This window comes from Thermobia domestica, chromosome 16 (genome assembly GCF_964235325.1).
Source record: "Thermobia domestica chromosome 16, izTheDome1.hap1.1, whole genome shotgun sequence".
NCBI classification, from domain to species: domain Eukaryota; kingdom Metazoa; phylum Arthropoda; class Insecta; order Zygentoma; family Lepismatidae; genus Thermobia; species Thermobia domestica.
The window spans coordinates 84,084,222-84,111,808 of record NC_137469.1 but is presented as its reverse complement, the minus strand read 5'-3'; the positions used below and the strand labels follow the sequence as shown (position 1 = coordinate 84,111,808).

Below are 27,587 nucleotides of genomic sequence, written 5' to 3'. Positions count from 1 at the left end.
AGACCAAACGTTCAGACATAATGTCCGAGGAATTACGATTGTTAAAATTACCTTGTGTGAATGATTCCTCTGATCATTCCGAACACAGTAATGATTGAGACTAATGAACGTATTTTTCCCGTCAGTTTACGTACTCGCTGACTCATGTTGATTGTCCGGACTACCTAGTGTAATGTACTCATTATCACTAAACGGTTATTTAGGTATAAGCTGATGACATCAATCCTACTATTTTCCTTTCACCAATTGTACGCAATCGTGTTTACCTTTCTCACACCTGTGTTACTTCCTTGGTAAATAATACACAAACAACTTCTTTATCATCGAAATCGCATATTTCAATCGAGTAGAATGTCGAAACCTGCCACAGGCAAATATGCATCACACACTAAATAAACTTTCCTTATCGATGAAATCTCCCACTGTGCAGCGGCTGAAGGAGAAGACCCCGAAGGGAATATCATCCTATAACATTTTCGCATTATTTTGACCTGTGGCAACTGTGTGACCCTGTGATAGAGACCTGCACGGGCCGAATTTTTCGGCCCGAGCCCAATCCAGCCCGAACGTACCTAGGCCCGGTCCAGCCCGGGCCCGAAAAGTTTTGGAGATTTTCGGCCCGAGCCCGGCCCGGCCCGATAAGTTTTTCAAAATTCTTGGCCCAAGCCCGGCCCGGGCCCGATAAATTTTTAAAGTTTTTGGCCCGACCCCGGCCCGATAAATTGTTTAAAAAATTAGCTCGAGCCCCAATCTTTCTCAAAATTTAGTACTAAATTTGACCTAACCCTCAGAAGCATTTTCTAAACTCTGGTTCACAACCTGACGCTTGCCTCCCAAATGCTACCATTGCCTCCTAGAACTTTGCCTATCATCGAGAGAACAAAAACTCCATTCCCTGTAACAAAAATCTAACTTAATTGATTTTTAGCATAAAGTGAAGATGGCAATATTGTTTAGCGACAGGCAAAACATTCCCACCCCTTCTTTTTATATTTTGAGTTCAGTGAAGGTCAAGGTCAGACTCAATTTATCGCATAATACCTGCAATCCTCTATAGTGAAAGTGGAGCCGCTAAGCAACACAAACTGTAAATACCTATTGCATTCTTTGTAACATTTTTCACGGACACACTTCTTCAACGTTTGGCTTTATTGCAATTATCGTTTAACGAAAGTCAATAATTATTAAAGAATTGCAATTGATCGGCCCCAGCCCGGCCCCACCTGAAGAGAAATCAGTGTCGGCCAGCCCAAGCCCGGCCCGGCCCAAAGAAATGTCTCGGCCCGCCCAAGCCCGGCCCGGCCCAAAGAAATAACAGAGTCGGCCCGCCCAAGCCCGGCCCGTGCAGGTCTCTACCCTGTGGTCCGTGGGCGCCATTTTTAGATATGAATTATTTTTGGCAATGAACAACATACTGTTTAGTGCTATAAAGGAAATTAGTTTTCAAGATTTTCTGGAAAACTACAAATTAAAATATACCCTCGACTATTTCAGGGCACCTCATAGAGCCGTATTTATTGACGGTACAAGTTAATCAACATTCTTACTTCCAAATGTTGCGGGATTAGTTTATACTAGAGCTCCAAAGACTGAACATTAATGTTGACAATTGGCTCCAACAGGATAGACCTGTAGCCCACTATGCTCTCGTTGTCCAGGAATTCTTGGATGAGGTTGGGGTATTACCCCAAAGGTGGATAGGGAGAGGATCAGTTAATGTGTTTGCACTGATTGAGGGGTCTGCCAGGTGCCTAGATTTGACGTCGAGTAACAAATCCCTATGGGAACTAGTGAAACAGCATTTCATGAAACAGCGATACCAGACAATTGAAAATTTAAAGCAAACTCTTAGGGAGGGATTCAAGGAAACCATATCATCCATGTTGTGCAAAATTTCACACAAACATTGCGCCGCATTATATTGTGCCGCGACAATGATGGTGTCCATACTGATGTTCTCCATCATTAAACAAGTTGGAACACGAGGAGTGACGAGACTTTCAGATCGTACTGTACTTTTCACTAATAATCTATTTTTTCAACTGTTTGAGATAGATGCTATAGTTTTACTGCTAGGACATTCCCAATGGTATTTTATTTCACATTTTTGACAGCTCATACAGTAAAACTTGTTAACTTCGCCATCTGTCTAAGATTTAAGTATTGTACAACTTGCATTTACCTACAAAATGTGCATTATTTATTTCTCTGTAAATTGGCCACCTGTCTATCTTGGAACTTAGTCGTATTAAAACAAGATTGGTTCTAGGCTGTTAATGTTTAATTTCTCTCTCTAAGTTGTTCCTAACTATCAGACAGTATACTTGATAATTTTCATTTCTTAGAAACCCATTCAGAACAACTTTTACTGTTGTTAATTTTGGAAGATCAATGAAACTCAAGGAAGCATGGGAAAAGGCTTGTCCATTGAAAGCAACTTCTCCAAAAATACACGAGGCGATGACAATATTTATTGCTTGTTATGTTTGGTATCGACAAATGTATGAAGAGATCCCTTTCCATTCATTTTCTTTATACATTGCTTAAAACTTGGTAGGAAAATTTAAAGGGATTTATTAAGCTATTAATGAATTTCTTTTATTTTCTTTATAACAGATAACAATGTCAAGCTCATTCATGTTGAGAAGTTAAATACAGAAAAAAAGGATAACAACGTAAGTCCTTGATGTTCAACACTCATTAGCAAAGTGATTGTAACTATTTGTAAATCCACAATTGAGCGGCTTGGGCGAACATAATGATAAGCGCCAGTTCCAGTGAAATCCGTGGTTCTTCCAGATATGCTTTTGGAGAGCACTGTCCCTGAAACTCTGAAAATGCTCCTCCTCCGGAAGAGACCAAAGTAATACGTCTATAATATAGTAAATAGAATAGTACCGTGTGAAAATAATATGTGCCCCTCCGAATATTAAGTGCCCCCTGGAACATTTTTTCTGAAAGAAACACTGGGTGGAATGGGATGGGATCGAACCATAGGGTAATATGTAGATAGTTTGATTTCGGAAACTTTTTTCGGTATGTTTCATTGCATTGAAATGCATGGGAATGTAGAACCTTTTCTTCCAGTTTACTCGAAAGTTAGGAAATATGACATACCATTCTGTTCCCTCGAGTCACTCAATTACGAACCGCTTTTAATGTTTTTTCTACGTAGAGGGGTGAAACAGCATGGATGTTCCGACTGTTACCTTAAACTGACGATCTTATCTTCATGTATTGTCATATACAGAAGAAATTAAAACAATAAATAAAAAATGCGCCTTAGTGTTTTGAAAGTAATTACTTTTTGAAATTACATTGAAATCATAGTGTGGAACTAGAAAACTTAGACAATTTATGTTTCTATAGTACAAAGTAATGTTTATGACATACTATTTAAGAAAGACAAACGTGGACACGAGTAGCGTAGTCGCTAAATCTATCATTATTGGTGGGAGCGGTACCGGGCTCGATTTCCGGTGGGGCACTCAGTCGAAAAGGTATAACAGCTTTTTAAGGTAAGGTTTTCCTCATTTACACCAGACAAATGCCGGAATGATACCTAACATACAGGTCCCGGGTACTTCCTTTCCTCCCCCCTTCTGTGGATAATGTGCTCGCCGAGGGACGTCATTCCTATATGTGACGGGCTTAGGATCTACATACCGGTAATAAATAAATAATAAATAAATTAAATAGAAACTAACACTATGTAATGATTAGCTATTGCAGTAGAAATGTGTATGTTAAAATCTATAATAGTTTTTACCTCAAAATACATTTATGTTCCGTAAGTTTGGCCAAGTTTGTTATTTTTCAATGGAGCAGAAAATTTAGCTTTGAGGGAATACGTTTTCAGACCCATAGTAAAATAGAAGTTTGTTTTTTACCTTCAACATGATGAGTCATCATTGGTAGTTTGATGTTATTTGTTCGTATCCTATCTCTTATTATTTTGTTCTCAATTACATTTCATCTGGATGTAAAAATAATGTCATTCACTTGCACGTAACCAGAATATCAGTAATTACGTCTGCAAAAATAATCAGTAACTGATAACGATCATTGTCTACAATACTATTATTTTAGGTCCTTATAATTTTTAGGAAAATCCATATTTTTAAATATCCAGATAATATTGGAAATTCTACCATGTTTTATTCTTTGTCTAAGGACTTATTATTATTATCTTTTACTTTCACATCCTGTTGAAATTTCAAATTTAGGATTAACAAGCACTTATTTTAAGAAACTACCAAACGATAAAATATCCTCAAACTGAAAAACACAGATTGAGAAAACACGTTTTGTTAAGATGTTATTTCAGTTTTCCTGAATTCTCAAGAAAATTAAATTTACTCGATTTCGAAGATAAGAGATTGATAGGAGTTGGACCTATAAATAATGCTGTAATTTTCAGATAGCAAATAATATTACGTACGCTAATAACGAAGATGAGAACGCTCTTGCTTTTGTTCATTTGTGCTGTAGCGGCTCAGGTATAGTAACTAAGTTTTCTTGAGGTTTTATTATGTATTACATTTCTTAGGCAACAACTTACGATGTACTCTGGATTACGGAGTGTTGCTTCCCGAAGGGAAACTTTTTATACTTTGTTTTTACAAAAGTGGGTATTTGTGGAACTCTAAAGGAAAAATAGCTAAATATTTTAAGAGTTACAATGGGATTGTACCAATAAGCAGAATACCAGAGTAATTTTTGCTGGGAAGTTCATTTTGTCCCTGGCACATACTTGGTATGTAGCAAGGGACAATGATTACTGTATGTAGAGATAATATCAAATCTAATGATAATAATCAATTGTTCTCAATGGCCTATTTATTTGTTTCTCATTAAAATGGGAATGTTTGCTCTATAAAGTAACTTCAATATCAAGAACACAATATGAGCTTAAAAACAAGCGTACTGCACTTTTATTAGATCATTTGTTGAAAAACATGCTATGAAAATGGAATTAGGCATGGCTTCAAAACTAGATGTATTAACAAGATAATTACAACAAATAGTGCTCATTGTGTCCAAAAGTATTGTCCCTTGGTACATCAAGGCATATCGTCCAAATCATAAACAAATCCAATTCTAAAAAAGAGTGCACAATAAATTAGAATTAATTACATGTTGAAACAGTAGATAAACAAACGTCTTATATACACTACAGTATTTCCTTATCAAATACATTTATGTGTAACAAGAAAAATAATTCCAAATGTCAGTCAAAAGTTATTTTATTGCACACGCACACACACACACAAACCATAAATAGCCCTCTCCCTAGCTTGTTCGGTTGCAGTATGCAATTAAGTTATTTCTTCGTACACAAATCACTCTTATAAAAATGACTACTAGAGAAAGGAAAGAAGTGTATTGGAAATGCAAGAATGCTGTAGGTGCCATGTCTCCTGGTACATCCTGCCTTGAGATGAGCAACTTTTCCTACTTCTGATTTTCTATGAGTATGTGGAACATAATACACTCTGTTCTGCAGAACTGCTTACTTTCCAAGGCAACTGAAAGGAAGCCGAAATTCTGAAGTATCCACAGCATCTTTCATTTCGAGAAGTTATAGATCATTAACATAATCATTATAAATAGGCTTCTGTTCTGCCATTCCTAACAGACCACTTACTGCAGATTGAGATGCTTTCGTAAAGCAACTTCAACTCCTAATTACTTTTTATTCTTATTTTCAATATCTTCAATGCCTCTCATCAACCATGATCCTTTTCTTCTCCCTTATCATCGTCATTTTCCTTCCACCACACTACATCTCTCAGACTACTATACCATTTCAAACAACAACCTGTCGTTTTTGTTTTCTACTTTTGAATAATCCAAAACATTTTTTATCATCTCTCTTAGTTCTTCCTAATTCTCCAATCTCTGCTTGTCTATTGCATTCAGCTAACCTTCTCCACCAGTAAACGATTTTGTCTACAGTAAAGGAGCATTAATTTAGCTCTTTCCTTTCATCTACGGTCGACAAAACGCTTGCATGCTTAAAAATTGGATGTTTGATCGAATCTTTTGGAACAGTGTCTGTAATGATCTAACTTTTATTATTGTATTTATAAAAGTATGAGATACATTGTTTCCTTTGGTCAACAACTGTTTTAATATCGGCATTATCTCCTACCTTGAACTAGATTTTTATCATACCATGTTGACTGAAATGTGTAGAAATGTGTATCCTAAAAGGAGGATTCACAATTTATTCTGAAAGAAAAGCAAAATGTATCAGGAGCTCCTTAAGTTACAGAGATGAAACTCGGTGTCAGTATATAAACTTCTCATTAAAAATAAGGGAATACTTGCAGAGCTTTTGCAAAAATCTCGGTTTTTAGGGAAAATTCTATATTTTTTTCTCCACATCCAGACCAACATTGTCTGCCTCATAGACACTGGAAAATGGAAGAACCATTTGGAATTATTAATTTTTCGCATAGTATATAAGCATTTTACTCGAGCTGAGTTTTTATCGAATCACTTTCATTAAAAAGCGTATATTAAGAGAAAGGAAAACGTGTTTAAAATATTTGCTAAAAATAGGATACTTGGTTGGTTTGTTGAATCGGAATTTTGTCCCGTTTAACACTTAGGCTGTCTGAGACGTGGACCTGCAGTTTAACATTAGATCAAAACAATATCAGCTCCTACCAAAATTCGAACGCAGGTCTCATGTGCCGAAAACGCATAAACGCATACCATATAGACAAAAGGAAGTTCTAATAGAATATTTCACGAAATGCTCACCTCAAGGAGTAAAAAAAGAAATTAGTAGCGTTTACTGAAATTTCTGCTTTTAAGAAGAGGAATTTCTGTAATCTTTTCTTAATGAATGAAAATGAATTCGAGGTTGTCTGTATCATCATCATAGGAAAATGGATGAACCGTTTGAAATGAATTTCTATGCCTCTTTCATTAAAATGCGCATTCTAAGGGGTATTAACAAGTGCGCGAAAAATAGAATATCTTCTGATCTTAGATATCTTAGAGAAATTAAACTTAGTATATAAACTTATCATTAAAAATAAGTGGTCACGTGCTTCAGTGTTTTCAAAAATTTCGTTTCTAGCAAATAAGATGGCAATTTTTAAAATATGTTAATTTCCATTTTGTACTCATGAAATGACCGAAATAAATAAAAGTTTGAATCGTTTAAAATTAATGTCTGACCATAGCGAATACGTGGGTCAACTTGATGTTTTAAAATAATTTTGCGATGGTTGAGATGCGTATCCGCAAATGCGGGTTTTAATTATTTTGCAAAGTATAAGAGCTACACTGTCTGAAACGCATATTTGAACATACCACATGAGCTGAGCTGAGTTTTCTTCATTTCACTTTGATTCAAATATGCACCGTTAAGAAGGAATTCAAATATATATATTTCAAGTGTTTTCCACGATCCTATTTTTGCCGTGCGAGGAACGAGCGTCTCAGATATTTCACTGTGAAGATAAGTTATTATATTATGCAGATCTGTTACGAAATAACACACGCTTACCGAACTAAAAAAAGAAAAAGTTTATTAGCAATCAGAAATGTGATAAATTTGTTTACTCGAATTGTTAGGTTGATGAAATTCTGGTACAATCTTTGTCAAATCACTAAACTTATGTTAGGTTTATTTTACAATCAAAAAACACTTATGTCATTTATTCATTTATTAGTCATAAGAAAATGTAAATAAATGTCATTCCATTGTGGCTAACCAAAACTAGAAACTCTGTATAACCTATTTGTATGTAACAAGTTACAGACAGCTTTAAACTTGTAACTACATCCAAGTTATTAATCATAGACGTGTTTTTGAATAACATTAAAATAAGCTGAAGCAGCTCTGTTTTTCAGTAGGAAGTTGGTGATGGTTTGGGATTTTATCTTCAATCCATTTCAAAGTTAAATTTGTTTTAAAACATTAATTTTTCGAATTCGCAGTATATTTTAAAAGCGATTTTGATAATATATAAGTTAGTTTTGAGAGTGATATATAAAGAAGTTTGAATTTTATGAAGAAACTAAGTTAAACTTTTTGGTATGCAATTAAGAGCCAGTACACATATTTAATTATTAATTTACAACTAAGTACGTAACAGAGGTCAATTCGCTAACCGAATCCAGAAATTACCTTTAACAACAACGATAAACTACTGTGATATTTGTAATTCTAATGCAATACCACTTGATCTGTTATTGCCTAATATAGGAAACTGGGAATATGTATTATATCTCTCTTTTTAAGATATTCTTTTATATAAAGTGGATTACCTATTCATTATCCAATTTCATGTAATCCTCATAATTTGCCCAGTCACAAACTGTATAATGTTTTTTCAGGGAATATTCTTTAAAAGCAGAATTTTTGTTTTCTTTTAACGCATTGCCTATTGAAAAATGAAATGAAATCTTTAAGTTTTACGTCACATAGCTTATTGAGTCATGTGTCTGCTACATTCTTGAATTAAGCAGTGAATACAAGATTATAGCAGAAGATGAATGCTTTCAATTCATTGCTTTAACTCGTCCAAATATTATTTTAGAAAAGGCTTTTTTATTTATAACTTACTCGTACAAGGAACAGTAAAATATATGAAATGCATTTCAAAGATTTCAGAAAAAAAGTACAAATAGTAATCTATAGCTTTGTAACATAAATATGAACAATAATTAATTTCGTAATTTATATTAAGTAAAGTAGAACGATAAACTAAAGTATTAAGTACGCTCAAACACCTACAACTATAATTAATCTTCTATACACACGGGAATTAACAGTTAACTAGTTAAAAGACCAATTATATTCCATGAGTGTTTCATTATTTCATTTGAAAGGCGTTTGATATTTGAAATAGATAGTTTTGAGTTAGATCTAAAAATCTTAAGGCTCTTCAACTATTTAAAATTAAAAATATGAAAATGGCATACAAACTCTACGGGACAGTGATTGGTGGTTAGTTTGACGTTAGGAATGATCCCTTCCTTCCTCACTATTACACGAGACATGGACCTAAAGTTTAAAGTGGGATCCAAACCATATAACCACACACTTGAAATTGAATCCGGGTCTTCCACGACAAAGGCTTCAAAGCAAACTATATACCTAAGAGGGAGCTCAATCCATGGATTATGTGTTGCATTATGTTTTCAGAATGTAATCAGTTCTTTGTTGATTCTCAATTTTAATATTTTCTTTGTGTTTACTTATATTTTCAGGCTGCTCCTCGTATGCCTGTATTTAAAGTGCATCGTAACAGCACGATAAAAGGTAAGTAAAACTTAAAAAAAAAAAAAAAACTTCTTGTATCTAGGTGGACACGGTGGCTCAGTGGTAGACAGTTCATCTCTGCTGCGTGGAGTCCCTGGTTCGATCCCAGCTCTTGCCAAGTGCGCTTTGTGGTGGATAAACACCGTGTTTGCTAGATTTTCGGAGTTCTCCCGTTTTCTCCCACTTTATTCATTCGACCATTGCATTCATTTCTCATCAATACCGTCTCCTTTAGCTTAGCCGGCATAATCGTAGGACGTGAAACTTAAATATTTCATTTGTTTCTTTTTTTCTTTTTTTTTTTTTTTGTATTTAATAAAAGTAGACGTAAAACGCTAATCTAACTATTAGAACTGTAAATGAATGTCAAACAATTAATTCAAATTAATAATAGAAATGAACCTAAAACATTCCCATAATTTTTTTTACAACCAAAATTTTGAAAACTAAAGGTATTTTGGTTACAGTAGTATTTGAGAATAAGGAGAATAAAGTACTTTTACTGAAGAGTTAGAAAACCACTTTGAAGACCATGACATCCAGAAGTCTTAAAGTGCAGAAGTCCTAAAATGCAGAAGTCCTAAAGTGCAGAAGTCCTAAAATGCAGAAGTCCTAAAGTGCAGAAGTCCTAAAATGCAGGAGTCCTAAAAATATGGGCACTAGACCTAAATTTTAGGACTTCTGCACTTTAGGACTTCTGCATTTTAGGACTTCTGCACTTTAGGACTTCTGCATTTTAGGACTTCTGCCGTTTAGGACTTCTGCCATTTAGGACTTGTGCCTTTATCATTCACTTGCTTTAGTTCTGAAATTCGCCACCACCACACGAAATTGGGACGATGCAGCAACTAGTTGGCAATAATGTTACGAACGTATCTAATTCCAACAGTAACAGCTATATTTGTACTACTAAGATCGTTATTATCACTATCTGTTCTGCACTTATACACGAATTACATAATACAACCTATTTCATTCTAAGAATTAATTACATAATTTGTTAAGAAATTCGTTTCTTTCGAATGGAGATATGAGAATCCCAAGACAAATTCCTAAAACAAGAATAAATAAATAAATAAATAATAAAAAATGTTTAAAAAGAATATTTTACCCGACTTCTGAAACCAAGCAAACATTCAGAATTGCAATATATACTGTGCGGAGCGTATTTTATTAAGAGTAGGACAAAAATCCACCAAAGTTTACTTAATTAGGACAAAAGCACACTAGACATTTCACGAGTGAACATTAAATACCAACTGTATACATAAAGAACGCAGTAAATTTAAAATTGAGCAAAGAACATTTATTATGCAAGTGGGTGACATTAATAAGTCTTAAATGGCACAAGTTCTAAAAATATAGGCATTAGACCTAAATTTTAGGTCCTGTGCCATTTTTGCAGAAATTACTACATAGTCATTTAGGGGTGTAGCCTGCAAATTTTTCTAGGGGAGCATGATTTTTATATATTAAAAGCAAATCAAAAGTTTATTTCCAGATTACGAAAGCTTCAATAAGACAATAAATTTATACATATTACACATGTACACAAATACATAATATTATTATATTTCCAGTTAGTTCCTTTTTGAAACGTGGACCTTGACAGAGCGTAAATTTAAAATCACAGCTTGTGGGAGGGAAATGTACGAATCAGGTAGTTATAAGAAATCGGAAACTGTTCATGGAAATCCATTTGTTTGACTGTATTTATCTTCTGTACTCTTATATAAAAGAGTAAAGATGAGTGATTTTTTGGGCATACTACTACAAGTAGAGTCGTTAAATTTTAATTATAAAATATAATTTTCTTATGAAAGCAGGACATAAGAAAGAATTTTTGGAAATAAGTATCGTAAAACGGGTGGGGCAAGATTTTTTTAAAGGGTAGTGTATCTCGCAAGTTTCTGAAGCTAGTAAAATGAAACTTGGCATATAATCTTTCCTGTTAAAAAAAACTGAAAATTGAACACATAAAAAGGAAAGAGCAAAGGGAGCACTTTTTTATTGTTCGAATTCCCCATTACTTACTCGGAAAATATGTAAATAAATTAAGGAAGGATTTGTTTAAGCTAGATGCGTGAAACTCGGTATTTGAACTTTTAACTAAAAGTAATAAAATACTATATGTTTCAGTATCTTGAAAATTACACTTCTAAGGGGAAGGAGGGTCAATTTCTATAATATTAAAATATCCCACTGCTTATAAGATTTGGGCAGAAAACTCTTTTCCTTTAGGCCTCGGTTATTCCAGTTAAGCAAATGAGAGTACAAAGTGGCTAATTAATTAGGTTCTTTTAATTATTTTAACATGTTGACGTAGTTTAATTCTTTTAAAACTGTATTCTTTCACATTCTATTATAAACATCCTTCATTTGCTGTAATTATTAAACACGTTTAAGAACAAAAGAGTAACTCAGAATAGAAACAATTTCTGCAGGAACAACTGGTAGGATTCAGCCTCTTGTTGTGTTCTTTAGGCCGTTAAAAATTTTCTTGAGACATTTTTCTGACACTGTCCTTCTCTACAACTATAACATGAATTTACATCTCCGTAATAATATAATTAAGATCTCATCACTGATTCATAATCAGTTTTCTTTTTCTAGATTTGCTAATCTTATTGGGTATGCATAATATAAAAGCGGTTATTGGAAGAAAAACCATCTGTGTTTGAAAATTTTCTTTCAAAGATTGTGCAGCATTTTGCGATTTGTGCACAGTTATTGCCATAATAAGGTGTGTGTGGTGTACACAATGTTTATGCATCACACACTTTTTTACTATATATCATTACCGTAAAACGTTTTCCCAATCAATTAATAATTATAACATTTGAGGATATAAGAAGTTCTGACATAGAGTGAAGCGAGGGGACTCACTATAAATAAGTAACCCTTGCCAATTACAGAAACATTTAATTTTTATTTTATTTATTAATTTATATATTCTACTTCGTGAATTTATTTCTCCCTAACGAATAATTTTCATTTTGAAGTGTGGACGTTTCGGTATAAACATTAGAACTTTTACACCGAACCAGCCTGACCTTAACCGGCGAACGTCCTTACACCGAGCAATCCGTGCACCGAAACGCCCTGCACCAAAACGTCCTACACCGAAACAGCCGTATCCCAGGAGTAGTTAATTACGAATATGACAATTATTTGCTACAGAAAGACTTCTGTACATATATGTGTAAAAATAATTTATGTGTAAAAATATATGTGTAAAAATAATTTACTTCAAAACAACACAAGGAAAGCAAAATTTATGACGTACATAACTAAAACACAATATTATGTTACTAATATGAAGTCAATGGTGTGGAAATAGAGAAAAACAGACATTATGAAAGATCTGGGAATCACATTTGGTAGAAAGTTAAAATTTTGTCAACATAGAAATATATCATGGAAAGAGTAAGAAAGGACAATAGGCTTCATTTATTTATTTATTTATTTATTATTTCAGAACGATAGAATATGTATTTATACAAATAACTTGTAAGAACTAAGGCTCTGTAATATGAAACAGTATATCTAAAACTTGACTAACAGATTGACAGTATTCTTCTTACGGACGCGATGGTAGCGCCACAGGAGATTTTTAGGACTTCTGCACTTTAGGACTTCTGCACTTTAGGACTTCTGCCTCGGTATGATTTTTAGGACTTCTGCCTTTTAGGACTTCTGCATTTTAGGACTTCTGCACTTTAGGACTTCTGCATTTTAGGACTTCTGCACTTTAGGACTTCTGCACTTTAGGACTTCTGCCATTTAGGACTTGTGCCGCGAAATAATTTTTAGGACTTGTGCATTTTAGGTCTAATGCCGTTTAGGACTTCTGCATTTTAGGACTTCTGCATTTTAGGACTTCTGCCATTTAGGACTTCTGCCGCGTCCCCTGTAGAATGACAACCGCGAAAAAATGAAATCTTTCAGTTTTACGTCTCACGATTATACCATGTAGGCTAAATGAGATACTGATAACGAGAATGAATAAAATGGTGGAGTGAAGAAAGTGGAAGGAAACGGAAGATCTCCGCTGAAACCCAACTACACGGTGTTTGTCCACCACAAAACACAGTTGGTGCAAGCTGGGGACTGCTCCAGACTAGAGGTTACCGCTCTACCAGTTAGCTACAGCAGACCCAAAAAGACAACCCTGAAGGGAATTCTAGTATATTCTTGAGCCCTTTTAACCCATCATTCCAACAATTGATTATAAGAAATTAGCAAATGACTGAACAAGGGTCCTAACTGAAACATATAAAATAATTCAAGAACCTGCACTCTTTCATATCAATTGGAATCCAGTCAATCTAACTTAAGCTCCCTTGCTTTTACATTTTGTGAAACAATGATATTTAGTTCAGTTGATATTGAGTTTAACGTCCCTTTCTAGCAGCGAGGCTGTATGAGACGTGGACCTGCTGATTAACGTGGAATCCGAACCACATGAGCTTCCGTCAGAAATCGTACCTGCGTCTCTCACGCTCACAGAGCAAAGATGTTTATCTACTTAAACACTCCGTGCATTGGTTGTTTTGATACTGCTTCAGGAAAAATAAAGAAAACAACTTACGAAACATCTTCTATAGCTGTTATCATATTATGTAATGCAATATTTTTTACTGCTATGTAGATGCCGAGATATGTAACACAGTAACTTTAATTATCAATAATTACATAATTAGTGCTTGAATATGAGTGTCATTACTCCATTACTTATTGTATCTTCGATTTCATTTTAAATTTACTTATTCATAATTGATTTGTAATAAAATAAAATACTGAAGATGAAGAATAAGCTTGTCTTAGCCTTGTAATTAATGTAGGGTCACCAGATTCTGACAAGCGAAAAGTAGTACACAAGTAAAATAGTATATGATAGTTTACTGCGTCGGCAATACGCATGCCCTTATTTCATTTAACGTTAACCTTAAGTTAATCATTCATTTTTGTTTAAAAAAGAAGTACTCAACAAGAATATTGAAGTAATTCAACACAATTCCAAATACTTTCATGAATGACAAATACAAGATTGATGAAACAATTTAAAACAATTTGATGGACTAACATAAGGTAGTTACTGAAAAAGAAAATTTAAGTATGTTGAAGTATAAAATTTTAATGAAACACAACAATGAGGTCACAACAATTACTTCGCAAACTTTTTCCAAAAATGTTAACAAATTATTTTCATTAATATGTGACGTGTGTGCCAACTAAACACCAGAATAGTGCTTGGCGCTAAACATCAGAATAGTTTTCGTTTGAATATATAGCGTTCAGAAACTTGTTGTTTTGCAAAATCATGTCATGGAATTTACAAGATAGTTACATTTGCAAGGGCGCCGATTTCTCTGTAAATTTTAAGGGGACCCATTCAGATGCAGAAGGTTTATATATGAGAATTTTAAGACAAATTGCATTCAAATTATGCCAAATATTGTATATTCATAAATACAATAGGGGGCCCACATTAGCTTTGGGGGGTTGGGCTCCCGCCCCCAGGATCGGCGCCCTTGTACATTTGGTTATTATTAGGTATTTAAGAGTTTCGATTTTGAACAGATTTCCCATCAGTTCACAAAATATTCGTTATAGAAAATACCTTGGAGCATTTGTGATAGAGAGGCACTTAATGAACTCTGAATATCACGTATTTGAGAATGTGGAATAAAATATGAAGTGGTTTATAATTCAGAAAAGGAGTGCCTGTGCTTCGAAATATTGTGAATAAAAAATGAAACATTAAAGTATTGCAAATAAGTTAAATCAGGACATTTCGCAGGAAATTTTAAAAAAGAAGGACGTTTCTCGATTTTCTAGATGTTTTTGCAAAACGCAGGACATCTGTTTGAAAAACAGTACTGTACTGCGAAAATCAGTACGTCTGGTCACCCTAAGTTAATGTATTGCAAATTATTTCCAGGACCTTAATATAAATATTGATAAGATGGCAACATTGAATTTGTAACAGAATCATTGCAAGAATACACAAACACATAAAGCCAGAACGTGTGACATAGTTCTGCAGTGAAGCTCTTTTCGAGGAGAGATAGCATAGTGAGGAACGGTCTATACTGTAATGGTTGAGCGCGAACTAAACCCAATTCAAGCCCTGATCATGGTTTCCACCCTACGTTCCGTCCTTCATTGCCTCTGTGTTGCATAAGGACCAAATTACAAAAACTCAAATCAATATAAAAATTTCAAAAATATTAATAAACAAAATATTTTAAATTGCCAATTCAAAATAAATAAATAAAAATTAAAACAGAGAATTTGGCTGTTACCTCAATGAGAAAAGATTTCTCGATAGACTTTTCTAATTAGGAGGCACTCAGTTAATTATTTACTTATTTTAGTTCTATGTCCAACTATATAAAAAAAATATGATGAGAATCAGTGTATAATAGTGAAGTTAGTAGCAAGATTCTTATCTTGCGAGAAACGGGTCTTGCAAACTCCAATCTGGCCATTACTTAACCATTCAACTACGTCAGCCGGATGAGTTAAAAGAAGAGAGTGCTAAGCGTCATAGCAATATCGATGTGAAAGACTCCAGTTACGTTGCCAATAATTCTGTTTTATTACTGCTGGTTGGAGTGGAATTTAGCGGCCATTTCAAACAAGTAGCCATATGAGATGTGGACCTACAGCTTAACGTGGAATACGAACCACACGAACTCCTAATGGCAAATTAACCCGAATACATCGCGTGGAAGATGAATACACCAAACAAGGTCCATAGCCACGTGGGAGCTAGCTGTATTATTATTATTACTTGAATATTTCTCCAAAAAACTGCTGAAAAGTTCGTAGCCTAATCCAGGAGTCCATGTAGAATGATGAAATTTTACGATTATTCTACATACTCCCCCGAAATTCAATACACTTCCTTGCACAGTGCTCTAATTTTTGTAGACCATTTTCAAAAAATTCTGAAGACTAGTCGGTAGCACTAATCACCTTATCAGATCTAAAATGGTGTCGTTTAAAGTATTATTTGAAATGAAATGAAATGAAATTTTGAGTTTTACGTCCCACGGTTATGCCGGTTAGGCTAAAGGAGACGGTGATAATGAGTAATGAATGAAATGGTGGAATGAAGAAAGTGGGAGGAAACGGGAGAACCCCGAGAAAACCCACGCACACGGTGTTTGTCCACCACAAAGTTCACTTGGCGGGAGCTCAAGTATTATTTGAGTTTGTGAAATAAGTAATAATTAGGGATGCGCACGAGACAAGATTTGTGGCTGTCTCGTCTCGAAAATGTGCTGTAAAAGTGATGCATCGACTCGAAAAATGTATATTTTTCTATTCGAAGAGTCGTGTCTCGACTCGAATTTTGTCAGGAAATTCCTGTCTCGACTCGTCTCGTGCGCATCCCTAGTAATAATCTGAAGGAGCTAGATCTAGGTATTAACGAGAATGATCTAGACATCGAGATCCTAGACCTTGTAATGCTGTAATGCTTCTGTTTGCAGTGCTCGATGGACAGGAGCATTGTCCTGAAGGAACGTAACTCCTTTTTTTTTCTTTTTTTTTTCAATTTTCAGCGGTATTGCATTTTCAATATATTTGTTTCTCAATTTTGTGAGTAATGTATTAAATGTTTGAGCCTTAGACAGGTAGTCTATGAGCACGACTCAATCCTTATCCCAGAAGAATGTTACAAATACTTTCCCAGCCGACTTCTGTTTCTTGAACTTCTTGGGGGGAGGGAATCATGTATGCCGTCCCTTCATTGACTGTCGTTTCGTTTCAGGATCATAGTGATATAATCATTTTTCCTCCATGGTTACTATTCGTGGCACAAATTGATTGACATTACTTTCAAAATGGGAGATGACTTTCGTTGATGTCCTCACTCTTTCACCCTTTTGATCTGCTGACAGATTTTTGGGAGCAATTTTACTGTAAGTTTGCATATCAAAGTCACTACAAATTATGCTACTGATGCATTCCCGAGAAATGCCCACCATCTCTGACGCACGTTTTGCTTAGATTCTGCGATTTCCAAGAATAATGTCATAAATTTAATTCAGTTTTCGGAGAGAGTCACTCTTTTTGATCTTCCTGCATGTGGAGCATATTCTCTTGACAAATCACCACTTTTAAACTGTACCACCCATTTCTTGACCAATATATATGACGGAGAAGAGTTTCGTAGTGTTTCATTGATTTCCTCATGAATTTGCTTCGGCGATTTTCCTTGCTGGAACAAGAATTTGATTGATCTCGATGTTCGTGAAATTCATTGGTTGGGCACATAAAATCACTTCAGAGGCCTGAAAAACAATAAGAATTTCTTTATTAATACGAAAAACTTGTATTTGCACAAACAGAGGTATGTTCTTTAAAACTAAAACTACATCATTCTGCATCATTCTATTCTGCAGATTCTACATCATCTTTTGGGTTGGGCCACGAAGTTTTCAGCAGCTCCTCGTACCCACTTCTTATGTTGGCCATGCTAGTTTCGAGGACAAATCATTGAGAAGATACCTATATAATGCATACAAATTAGATACGAAATTTTCTGCTATCAGTCATGATTATTCTTATTGATATAACGCTTATACAGTTCAATTGCAAATTAAAGTTTTTATTCTACGTATATGGAAAGAAGTTAAAGCCAATAAATTTGATGATCTATATATAATGCAGTGAGGTTAGGATAAAATAAGAACACCGTAGTTGTAACCAATAAAATTGAAAAGCTCACAAATTTTGGTAAAATATTGAAGTATACTTCCTTGTATCTGCGGTAAGGTACAAGCATATAGTTAATATTACAGATATTTATACTTATTTTCAGGATATGAAAACTTCATACAATGGGGCAGAATAGCTGGAGGTCAGTTGGCGACCCGTGGCCAATTTCCATTCCTTGCTCGCCTGTACCATGACCTAGGAGACGGTTGGGTGGCCTTATGCGGTTCTAGCCTTCTCAATGAAGAATGGGTTTTGACTGCAGCTCACTGTGCTGTTGAGTAAGTTGCTTCTAGAAGATTCTTAATTTTATTTTATTGTTACTCTATAAGTAACACTTTGCATTGTAGTCTAATAGTTACGCCATAGATAGGAACATCTAGATTTCTTTGCCAAATGAGAGAAATGTTGGATGGAGGAAAAATACCACATTATTGAAGGGAAAATCAGATGATACAAAAGTTCTCGAAATATCAAATGAAGACTCAATACTACTTTTAATATCTCATTATTCATGCTTTATAGCCTATCTTATGGAACATAGAATGTTCAAAGACCATCAATAAGGATATCGGAATTTGTTCCGAAAAATACTTCTCATTCTTTCTTGTTTAGAGTTATAGACTTTCTACTCGATATGACAACTGCTCTTTACGTGCAAAATTCTAGTTAAATCTTGAAATCTTTGAGTATAAGTCCCATAATTATGCCCTTTAGCTTAAGAGAGACGGATGATTAAGACACGTGAATGATGATGGAAGAATCGATGGAATGATAATGTGGGAGGAAACAGGAATATTCCGGGAAAATCCATAGACCAGATGTTGTCTACTATAAGCTTACTTGGCCGACAATCGAACTAGGGACCCCACACACCATAGATAAGCGTCTTAACACTGAGTCACGTGCCTCCAACATTCGATTTAACCTCTAATTTTTTTTCAAACGATGAAAAATTATTTTTGCTAATTTTTCGTGTGTTCTGGGATAGAATAAAAACACATCACTTGTGAAAAAATTACTTTCGGATGGATTTTATTGGTTAGTGTTTATTTGAGTACTTTGGGTCTCAATATAAGTATAGTAACAACTAATATAATTTATTGTTGTTTTTAATTTGAATTACTTTGAACAAAGTCTAATTTCTTATTCGAATTATAGCTGATTAGAAATCGCTAGATCACTCATACATGAAATAGTTTGTTTACTTTAGAGCATAATTTTGGTAACAATCCCTGTTTTAAAAGCAAAGAATAATAATAGTGTTATTCCTTTACATTTTGATCTCCTTGAACAAAATTAGAAATAAATTGTATGTATAATTGACTCTAAAAGAATGTGGCATGCATGTAAGAAGGAACTATTGTACTTTACATGGAAATTTTCGAAGTATTTTCTGTTCTGAAGGCAAAGATACACGTTACAATTTTTGCATTTTACTCGTCATCTTTCTGAACAATCTTCAAAGCGTCACCGATGTTGTATCTCTCCCTTTACATCTTCGGGTCAATGCTCTATTCCATCGTATTTGCTACTTGTTACTGGCATGACAGACGGTTGCTTACCTCTCTGTAGTACCCCACATTTGGTGAACTTGATCCTGGTCTGCCTACCCTTGGAGATACGGCATTAGAGGGACAGAATGTGCAACAGTTGATCTAATTCCAGCAAATCCAATATATCTTTTTTCGGGATGCCAGCAGATTTCCAGTCTCTTTTGTATAAAATACGGTTATTTATTTGTCTATTTGTCTCTGGACTGACAACTGGTTGATCATTTTCTTCTACTTCAATATTACCACATTGTTCTTCTTAAATATTGTATGTAAATTATGAGACAAATCCGCCCTGTAATACGGAAACCTCAACAAATAAACTATACTACATTCAATTTCTCTAATCCTTCTGGTATATTCAATAAATAAATGAATTATATTTTGAATTACCATACAAGAAATTGGTACACTATTACCAAACAAAGTTATTGTCAGATGTGCAATACATTATTTCCAAATAATAAATTATTTCCATTGCAATTGAAGCGGCAGAAAAAAGGAAATCTACAAGTAGTCAATCCAGCGAAGTGCTTATACAGACTCAGAATCTTTGTTTGAATACAATAAACATGAAAACAATGCATGTACTTTTTTGAAAACTCGTCACATGCTTCTATAATACAGACCCAAAGTACTCATTTGGGAACCCACATTTCATGGCTCGTACTGACAAAACTAATGACTATTAAGAATAACTTATAAATTGTGTCATTAAATAACATCAATTAGGAGATATACATAATTTTTTTCAAATACTTATAAAGTAAAACTTGCTGAGTACATATCTCTTTTCTTGGCACAATCTTCCGGGATCTTTGAACATTCAGTCATATTGATATGAGACGTCACTCCTCCTTGCGTTGCCAACCACTGAAGAAAATAACTTCAGAAACGATACAACAAATGTTTCGAAGTAGAGTAAGATCGAAAAGTATGCTGTACCTATATTTATGAATGAGAACTAATGAAAAAAGTGGAACTGTAGAGGTTAATAGCGCTTTTCCATTGTGCTTTATTATTCCATGTCCCTGAAGAAAAGGAAGTAACATCATTTGTTTCCATTACTAACAACACGGGTCATCATTGGGGCTGGAAATTCTTCATATTCAGAGGCGTCATTTCAGACTTCTCTTGAGGGGGCAAGAGCACCACCGACAAAAGACTTTCACGTTTTGTACTAGTATATTAGTAGACAACCTATTAAAGTATATATATTCCTCAAACTCCTGCCCCCTAAATGACGTCTCTGTTCATATTGATTATGTTGTTGTGGATTTGGGTTAATATGGACTCATGTTAGGTGATCTGAGGCATATACAGTATCTATGCCCGATATAAGCACATATGCAATTCATTTTTAAGCCTTGTGGATAGAAATTTCATTTGCCTTTGTGTTTGGTGGCTTGTGATACCAATAAAATGTTAAGAATAAATTCGTTTCTGAGAAAATAGCGAGGAAACGTTAGGTTAATATTATGCAATATCAAACGCTGCGAAGATCTTTCGATATTAATCGGCATATACATACCTAGGTATATTCAATTAGTTCTGCCCTGTTCACGTTTCTCTGAAATAATAGCTATTCCATTTTGCAGTAGAAGTTCATTGCATTTTCTGAATATAAGTATAAATTCACATTTATGTACAGCATATCATCAGTTGTATTTACAATAAATAAGACCTGTAATAACTTGTTATTAGCCACTGTGGTGCAGTCGCTAAGGAGTTCCATCTTCCAGTTTGATTGTACCATTTTCAATGAAAAATATGTCTCTCTCCAGATATTCTTATGGACGCAACCTACGTCCTAATATTCACCTGTGGGCACGTCTGGTTTTTAGGGCGTAAGGATATTTGGAAAGACACATTTTTTTTTTTTCATTGAAAATGGTACAATCAAATTGTAGAATAGAACTCCTTACCGACTGCACTACAGTGATGTATCTGAATTTTTATCTTTTTCTGATTCTTTATTTTCTTTTTCTTCTTTTTTTAGCGGTTTAAATGAGTTCACAATTGTTCTTGGAGCTCTTAATCCAGAGGATGAAAATGAGGATGGAAGAGTTGAAGTGTCATCAAATTCTCGATTCGTGCATCCAGACTATAATGATATAACAATAGAGAACGACTTAGCTCTTATAAAACTTTCTCAGAGAGTACAATATTCAGGTAAGAAATTCAGGAGTCAGGAATATGAAGCATCTTCATTTGCAGTACGAATCATCATCTTGGTTCGATTTCAGCCCATAGGAATTTTTGGCGGATGTCGTGTGGTTTTTCCCGAGGTTCTCACATTCTCTTTCCGCCAATTCTATCATAACCACTTAGTTTCATCCATGGGCGGCGATTAGGGGGGGGGGGGCAAAGGGGGAAGTTGCCCCCCCACTTTTCTGAAATGGCCTATTAATGTATATAGTTTCAACGAGGGAAATTTGTATATTAACATTGATATACAAATATTCAGATCATGTCTTGCCCCCTCACTTTTAACTTCCAATCGCCGCCACTGGTTTCATCATTTGTCTCCTTTAGTCTAAGAATACAACAATAGGACATTAAATTAAATATTTCATTTCATTTTTCATCTTTAGGGTTAAGAGAACTTTACAATCAATCGAGAGGTTCGCGGAACGATTACTCTCTCTCCGTGTCTTTGTAGAAAACGTGTAGTGTGGATCATCCAACCACCGTGCCATCCGTACCTGCAAATTAAATGAATGTTTACATTAAGTTTATATGTATACAGAATCGAAAATTGGAATAATATAAAGTATCCTATTCCATATTAGAAGCGAAATTGTCGAAACATGTATTCCCTTATTTTTAATTAAGACTTCAAATACCGAATTCCATTCATTTAACATGAGTAAATCATCACATTTGACAGTTTCACAATAAAGAGACGAAATTTGTAATATAGAAATTGCTCCCTTCTTCCCTATTTAAGAGAGGAATTCGAAAAATGTTCAAATACGTGTTCAGTTATTTTTAATGGGAAACTCATATGCCGAGTCTCATCTCCTTAACTTGAAATACTTTATACTTAAAAAAAGACTCGAATACACTTTAACCTTTTTTAAGATGAGTATTTTTTAAAAAAAATCTTTCTTATCCCTTATTTTCATGGCAAAAGAAGTTTCCTATCCAAATTTTGTTTCTAGCTGTTGTAGTATGGCCTCGGTGTTGATGAGGGAGAGAGTCACTTTTACTCTTTTATAGTATAGATAGGAAAGAAAACGATTGTGAAGCACATCAACACATTACAATAATTACGAACGTTCCAAATGCAACAATTAAAGCAATGACCAGTAGCATACCTAACCATGAGTGCTAATAATTGCCACATACATAAACATACACTCACACATATACATATATACATACATACAAGCATTATATGACGTCACTGGCTGATATGTGATGCCTACTGGCAAAACTGAAATGATGTTACAGATACTGGGCCGGATTTCTAAATAGGCACAATAGGCTGCAGTTTAGATAATATTATAAATTGCAACATAATATTTTAAATTGGCAAATTTTGTAAAACAAAACTTGTGTACTTATTTATCCTCTTAACATTGAGAAATGTTAGTAAACTAATAATATCTTGAGCTACAAAAATAACAAATTGTCGGTGGATTTCATTTATTGAATATCAAATTATTTCTAAACAACAGAAGTGGATATTTATTACCATATGTTTCAATTTAGGTGTTTCACGTTTCGGATAAAATAAGATCCAAATAGAGTGAAGAAATTCATAGGCTATTTGGCATCAAGAATGTAACCGATGTAGCAGCTACAAAAATTTCTCTTCAAATATATCAAAATGTTCTCTCTCAGTTTATGATGGTATAGCAGCTGAGATAAATAGCGAAACACAGGTTTGGGAATATCCTCTTGCTTTGGAACTAACGAAAGACCGTTCTCGATTTGATAAGTTTTGCTCTAGCTGTAAGAATTATGAAGTTGGTTATTCTATTGTATTTATAATGGTTTTCTTCCACAGATGTAATTCAGCCTATCAGCTTACCTTCTCGCTCTCAGGAGGATGAATCTTTTGCAGGACAAACAGCAATAGCTGCGGGATGGGGAGGAGACGACGATGGTAAGTAAACGCAAAATTAAGCATTTAAACGTCGCAATTGCTGTACTTTACAATTTTTTTTAATGCGTAGCAGTTTTACTAAGAGAAATAATTTCACGATTAGCGTGATTACACACGGCGCCGCACGACAGATTCAGTTTGTCTTCACACATAACTGGCTACTGAGCGACGAAGTGCCGCTTGCACGCCGCGTGTCTGCCGCGTCGACAACAAAGTGGCAACTCTCGCTCACTAACTGAATTAAGAACGGCTTAGCATTGAAGCTGTTAATTTATCGAAGGTTGAAAATAAGAATAAAAATTCTAAAGAAAATGTTTTTGGGTACATCCAATTATCTCCGATTATATGATAAACATATAGGTATTTACGAATTTTTATCGCCACAGTTAGAAAGAGTACATGAAAAGTTTTATAATTTTAAAAGGTTATATCGAATATCATTTATTGAGCTTCTAAGCCCCGTACGATTCAAATTAACTAAGAGCACAAGAGGCAGTACTCGTCCAGAACAGGCACGCACGAAGAAATTTTTGTTGGGAGGGGTCCAAGCTTTTTTGGGGGGGGGTCGAATACTACAAACCACTTCGTGTATGTAGTATTGATCGAGTATTATTCTGCACCCGAAAAGACGATAAATAATTGTAAAAAATTCCATTTGTATTTTGAGAAAAAAATGATTAAACTAAATTGTTTTTATAAGAGAAAGAGTACAGATGAAGTGCAAGATCAAATTTTCATCCTATGTCAATGACTTCCCTGTTAAAGAAGTATAATTTTGTTGAGAAAGTGTACACGAGTGTGTTAAATTAAGAAGTTTTTTGAGGGGGTACGAGCCCGTTGCACCCCTGTGGGTGCGGTTCTGGTCCAGAATATATACATAAGCCATATTAGTATTTTTGTGTATCTATGATTTGTATGTTCCGTTGTGTTCCCCATTCGTAACTACAACTTAAATTATTACTGTACATCTGAAAATGCTTCAGGCGAAAATTTGATTGTACAAATTTAGTTTAGATTGGCATGAAGACAATTAATTCCTTTAAATGTATTTATTTTTAAAGAAAATTCCTAATGACTTAATGTACTATACTTTCTTAGCGCATGCAAATAACGACTGTGCGTACAGATTGATAATATGCGGCAAACTGACATTATGAAAACGACTGTTCATGCAAAAAATAAATAAATAAATAAATAAATAAATAAATAAATAAATAATAATAATAATAATAATAATAATAATAATAATAATAATAATAATAATAATAATAATAATAATAATAATAATAACGGGTGTGAAGATACGGTAGGATAGAGTGGAATAGGTTAAGTTAGTGGGGACGAATAATGTATCGAATAATGTAATAATGTAGTGTAAGGAACTTACGTATGTAGGCAACCAACCTCTAACTCAAATATTAACTCAGAAACGCGCAAGAAACACTAATCAACTTGTTGTAGGTTGCCACTGAAAATCACGAATGCTGTCGAACCGAATCAGGACAGGAGTTCAGCATGGGGGCCAGTACGGCAGTGTTCGTAGGGACAGGTTTCTTCCTCGGTCAACTCATACAACACTTGCCGATAATTTGCCACACTCTCGACTCGAAATGAAAAAAAAAAAAAAAAACTGCACTGTATTATAATCATTTTCTTAAGTAGTTAAAAATTAGAGCAAAGGTATTTACTTTTAATTAACCTCCTAAGATACTGTAATTCCCAATGAATGTCGAAGCAACTTCCAGACTACTTCAACCTTTTAACCAGGGGCGTCATTTCATACTTCGCTTGAGGGGAGCAAGAGCACCGCCGCCATAAGGCTTTCACGCTTTGTACTAGTATATTAGTAGACAGTCGATTAAAGTATATGCATTCCTCAAACTCTTGGGGGTGGCAATTGTCCCCTCCTGCCCCCCTAAATGATGCCCCTGCTTTTAATGCACTTGTATATCTCTGGGAGTTAACATATGCTATACAACCACTAAGGTGCAGAGATAACTACAGTTCAACAACTAACTTTGACAATTACACAATAAACTCTGTCACATATGGTTCATATTCAATGTACTACCATGAGCAAAATAAATGACGCGTCTCTTTATTTTGAAGTTTTTTGAAAATATCTCCGTTTTCTTTATATGTTCGAAATTTCGGAAGGTTTCCCCAGCAGGACAGCTTAATAACAAACCCGTTTTTAATATTTGTGTTAGATATTAGCTTAAAATAAAGAAATTAGAAGCAAAAAAAATTAAATCGACAGAAATCTCGAGAATTACCAACTCTGCTAAAGTGGGAAATTTTCAAGAACACGAGGGAATTCTGCATTTCAACACGAAGCAGCGACATCTATGTCATTGAGAGAAATGTGGATTAAATCTACAAACTAAACTTTTAACGAATATTTCTAGTATGTCTTATTATATGCATTATCTGCAAACTCCAAATATATGAATATATGCTAAGTATTAACATAAAGATAGAGCAAATAGTGGAAATTATCTATGGAAAAGGACGAATTGGTAGGACGATCGTAATGAAATATCGTCTTTACCGGAACAGGCTCAGTTCACGTAAAAAAACAAATAGCTCAGTTAGTTAAAGCAACGAGTCTGTATGCTGAAGGTAGCGGGTTCGAACCTGTAGAAGTGCCGTTATCATTTTTATCAGTACACTACGGTTATTTTTTTAATTTTTTTTATTTGGGAAAGAATCGAATTGTAACGTATGTGTAAAACTCATGACGATACCAAAAAAAGAAAAAATTCTGTTGTCGGACTTGCATTAGCGTCCCTAATTTTGTTTGCAAACAGTTTCGTAATTATTTCCCCTGTGCTCACTGCTCACCATATGCTCGCTGGCGCATAACGAATGTTTCCCAGTAAATGTTAATTCTAATTTGGAGAATTTTATAAAGTTTCACAATATTTCTCACTAGATAGTCTTCTATCTACGTGTTTGGATATTTTGATAACAGATTTCCCTATTAAATGTTTAATTTTCCCTAGATGTTTAATTACGGAAAAGTTTTACAATGTATTGTTATTGAATTGAAATTGTTTTGAATTTACTACATAAGGTAAGTAGACCGAAGGAGGAGAACTCAAGTAATTGATATTCTACGTAAAAGCAACCTATTGTAGAATGATGATGCTTCTTACCTTCAGCACATAATCTTAACGTTAGAGAGTCAGACAGAGAAAAATCCTGGTTTTTCCTCCTCTATGACCACCCATCTTAAACCTCTACATGTCATTGTTCGTCTCACAAAATTTCGGTGCTCCAAAAACATTCAAATAATAATAATAATAATAATAATAATAATAATAATAATAATAATAATAATAATAATAATAATAATAATAATAATAATAATAATAATAATAATAATAATAATCCTGAATATGCCATCCTTACATAATGTAGGATATCTTAGTTTCCTAGTTTAAATCTTAAATATCTTAGTTTAAAATGCTTTCTTTAGTACTTATTTGAGCAACCATGTGGGAGGGGGTACGACTTTTTATTTTGCCCCTCTCATTTCAGTAGCCTTCCAACAGAAAGTAATTTTTGATAAGCAGGACAGACAAAATGAATAAGAAATATATTTACAGCATCCTCTCCCCTTTCATGATTGGAATATCACGTAATATTTTTTATTCTACGAAAGATGGCCCTGTGCGGTTAGGGGTAGGTAACTAAAAAAATACCTAATATATAGCGCCCCTTGATTGTAATATTACCGCTTCTTTATTTGTACGAGGGAGCCCCTACACAATCAAGGATGACAAAAAGAATAGGAAGAGTGTCTATTGATTCCAGTGGTGGATCCAGCACGAACTCCTGGGTGAGGGGAGGGGAAGTGAAACATTCTTTTGATGATGTGAAGCTGTCACAAATTACCAGT

At 34.4% G+C, this 27,587-nt stretch overlaps 1 protein-coding gene across 2 annotated transcripts in view; it reads left to right on the top strand.

Moving 5' to 3' along the window:
- Positions 1-27,587, top strand: part of LOC145673209 (uncharacterized) — a 176,030-nt gene that overhangs the window by 134,913 nt on the left and 13,530 nt on the right. For both annotated transcript variants that reach the window (XM_081742693.1, XM_081742692.1), the window contains exons 7-10: positions 9,235-9,286; positions 18,123-18,297; positions 21,569-21,741; positions 23,585-23,683. In XM_081742693.1, coding sequence (XP_081598819.1) covers positions 9,235-9,286; positions 18,123-18,297; positions 21,569-21,741; positions 23,585-23,683 — 499 coding nt within the window. The remainder of the gene's footprint in view (positions 1-9,234; positions 9,287-18,122; positions 18,298-21,568; positions 21,742-23,584; positions 23,684-27,587) is intronic.